Source organism: Myotis brandtii, unplaced genomic scaffold (genome assembly GCF_000412655.1).
Source record: "Myotis brandtii unplaced genomic scaffold, ASM41265v1 scaffold1882, whole genome shotgun sequence".
Lineage (NCBI taxonomy): Eukaryota > Metazoa > Chordata > Mammalia > Chiroptera > Vespertilionidae > Myotis > Myotis brandtii.
In genome coordinates this window covers 92,108-95,052 of record NW_005356994.1, presented here as the reverse complement: position 1 = coordinate 95,052, position 2,945 = coordinate 92,108, and the positions used below count along the sequence as shown (strand labels likewise).

Here is a 2,945-nt window from a genome sequence, read left to right as displayed (position 1 = left end):
AGGAGCTCCCCACTGGCTCTGAGATGCTGTGTGACGCTGCAGACGTGCAGCATCTGGGACGGGAGCGGAAAAATGTCAGGAGCAAGAACAGAGGCCAGACTAACGAAGTCACATGCAGCAAAGGAGACACACAACTGTGGTCCAGTTTATTTATCTGAACAACTGAACCATCTGAGAGAAAACAGGTAGGTTCCTACCCCCATCACTTAGAAAAATAAGTATCCTGTGATGAAATATCTAAATCCAATAGGGGAATAGATGGCATAGACATGTGTATGTAGGTACAGCCTATGTTACTGCACCAGATTTGCAATGTGCTTACATGGAACATTATCACTCGCTCCCCCACAGGCCGGATGGTCCTGGCGAGAAGAGAACTTGGTGAGGCGGGAGCCCAGCCTGACTCGAGGCCTGGCCTGACTAGCAACAGGCCCTCATCCATTCTTTTCATGGAAGCAACACTCCCCACTGGGGCTACAGGGAAAGCATTTTGCAGGGAGCATTTCTGATTTTTAACTTCCAGGCAGAGAAAAGCGATCACATGTCCTCACTATTTTGATTATGAAAGTAACCCCAGCCCCAGCGGCATGGCGTGGCCGCTCCCTCCTGAACGGCTGCACCTGCCCCATCGCTGTGTCCCGGCCGGGGTCACCTGCACGGCTGTGTGGCCGCCCTGAGCCTCACCTCTCTTCCTGCCAGGGGCACAGAACAGGTGGATGTCAGTGTTAAAAGGTTAAACCCAAGGACTGCAATTCAAGAACAATAAAGAGGGTGCGGCGTTCAGAGGGCCTCTGATGGCAGAATGGCGGTCTGTCCTGGACACAGCCCTGAACGCCCGCGGCTGCCTTTCCCGCCTGCGTGTTGTGTGCCCCTGCGTGTGCCACTGCGTGAACCGCTGCGTGTGACCCTGCGTGTGCTGCTGCGTGAACCGCTGCGTGTGCCCCTGCGTGTGCCCCTGCGTGTGCCCCTGTGCGAGTGCCGCTGCATGAACCGCTGTGTGTGCCGCTGTGTGTGCCGCTGTGTGTGCCCCTGCGTGTGCCGCTGCATGAACTGCTGTGTGTGCTGCTGCGAGTGCCGCTGCATGAACCGCTGTGTGTGCCGCTGTGTGTGCCGCTGTGTGTGCCCCTGCGTGTGCCGCTGCATGAACTGCTGTGTGTGCTGCTGCGAGTGCCGCTGCATGAACCGCTGTGTGTGCCGCTGTGTGTGCCGCTGTGTGTGCCCCTGCGTGTGCCGCTGCATGAACTGCTGTGTGTGCTGCTGCGAGTGCCGCTGCATGAACCGCTGTGTGTGCCGCTGTGTGTGCCGCTGTGTGTGCCCCTGCGTGTGCCGCTGCATGAACTGCTGTGTGTGCTGCTGCGAGTGCCGCTGCATGAACCGCTGTGTGTGCCGCTGTGTGTGCCGCTGTGTGTGCCCCTGCGTGTGCCGCTGCATGAACTGCTGTGTGTGCTGCTGCGAGTGCCGCTGCATGAACCGCTGCATGAACCGCTGTGTGTGCCGCTGTGTGTGCCCATGCGTGTGCCGCTGCATGAACTGCTGTGTGTGCTGCTGCGAGTGCCGCTGCATGAACCGCTGTGTGTGCCCCTGCGTGTGCCGCTGCGTGTGCCGCTGCATGAACCGCTGTGTGTGCCGCTGTGTGTGCCACTGCATGTGCCGCTGCATGAACTGCTGTGTGTGCCGCTGCCGTGCCACTGCGTGTGCCACTGCGTGTGCCGCTGCATGTGGCCCTGTGTGTGCCGCTGCATGAACCGCTGTGTGTGCCGCTGCGTGTGCCGCTGCATGAACCGCTGTGTGTGCCGCTGCGTGTGCCGCTGCATGAACCGCTGTGTGTGCCGCTGCGTGTGCCGCTGCATGAACCGCTGTGTGTGCCGCTGCGTGTGCCGCTGCATGAACCGCTGTGTGTGCCGCTGCGTGTGCCGCTGCATGAACCGCTGTGTGTGCCGCTGCGTGTGCCGCTGCATGAGCTGTGTGTGCCCCTGTGTGTGCCACTGCGTGTGCCGCTGCGTGTGCCGCTGCATGAACCACTGTGTGTGCCGCTGCGTGTGCCCCTGCGTGTGCCGCTGCATGAACTGCTGTGTGTGCCCCTGTGTGTGCCACTGCGTGTGCCGCTGCATGTGCCGCTGCATGAACCACTGTGTGTGCCGCTGCGTGTGCCCCTGCGTGTGCCGCTGCGTGAACCGCTGCATGTGGCCCTGTGTGTGCCGCTGCATGAACCGCTGTGTGTGCCGCTGTGTGTGCCGCTGCGTGTGCCCCTGCGTGTGCCGCTGCATGAACTGCTGTGTGTGCCCCTGCGTGTGCTGCTGCGTGAACCGCTGTGTGTGCCCCTGTGTGTGCCACTGCGTGTGCCGCTGCGTGTGCCGCTGCATGAACCGCTGTGTGTGCCGCTGCGTGTGCCGCTGCATGAACCGCTGTGTGTGCCGCTGCATGTGCCGCTGCGTGAACTGCTGTGTGTGCCGCTGTGTGTGCGGGCACCTTCTTGCTGGGGTTGCCAGCAGACCCACTGACAGGACTCGTGGGGGTGAGTGCCCCAGAACCCAGCACACACCAGCCAGGCTACTCAGAGAACAGGCGTGCACACCTAGTAACATCGATGGCAACACGCCTGGCTTTTGTCCTGACAGAATTCCCGGCTCTCAGTTCTCGTGGTACCAGGGTCCTTCCCGCTGTGAGTGTGAATCAGTGCCCGTCCTCAGGGCACAGGAAGACGGGCTGTGGGGGGCCAGGCCCAGGAGGAGGGGGCGCCGGGCCTGGGAGGAGGGGGGGCTGGCCAAGGGCAAGGTCTCCAGCCACAGCCGCGCCTGTTGGAGTCCTGCTCCCAGAGGGGCCTCGAGCTGGACATTCCGTCCTCAAACACTGACGCTGGAGAAATGGGAACGTCCACAGGGAGAGGCGGCGGGAAGTAGCAGCCTGCAGCCGCCTCCCTGCATCTCCCCTGCGCGTTCACACGC

General features: G+C 61.9%; 2 protein-coding genes across 2 annotated transcripts; both read left to right on the top strand.

Moving 5' to 3' along the window:
* Nucleotides 1-802: 802 nt before the first annotated feature.
* Nucleotides 803-1,744, top strand: LOC102247243 (keratin-associated protein 5-5-like). The gene has a single exon (XM_005864569.1). The coding sequence runs from the start codon at nt 803-805 to the stop codon at nt 1,742-1,744; it is 942 nt and encodes a 313-aa protein (XP_005864631.1).
* LOC106725799 (keratin-associated protein 5-1-like) lies at nt 1,741-2,666 on the top strand. Its single transcript, XM_014538287.1, has 2 exons — nt 1,741-2,515; nt 2,635-2,666. The coding sequence occupies exons 1-2, from the start codon at nt 1,741-1,743 to the stop codon at nt 2,664-2,666; spliced, it is 807 nt and encodes a 268-aa protein (XP_014393773.1).
* Nucleotides 2,667-2,945: the final 279 nt, after the last annotated feature.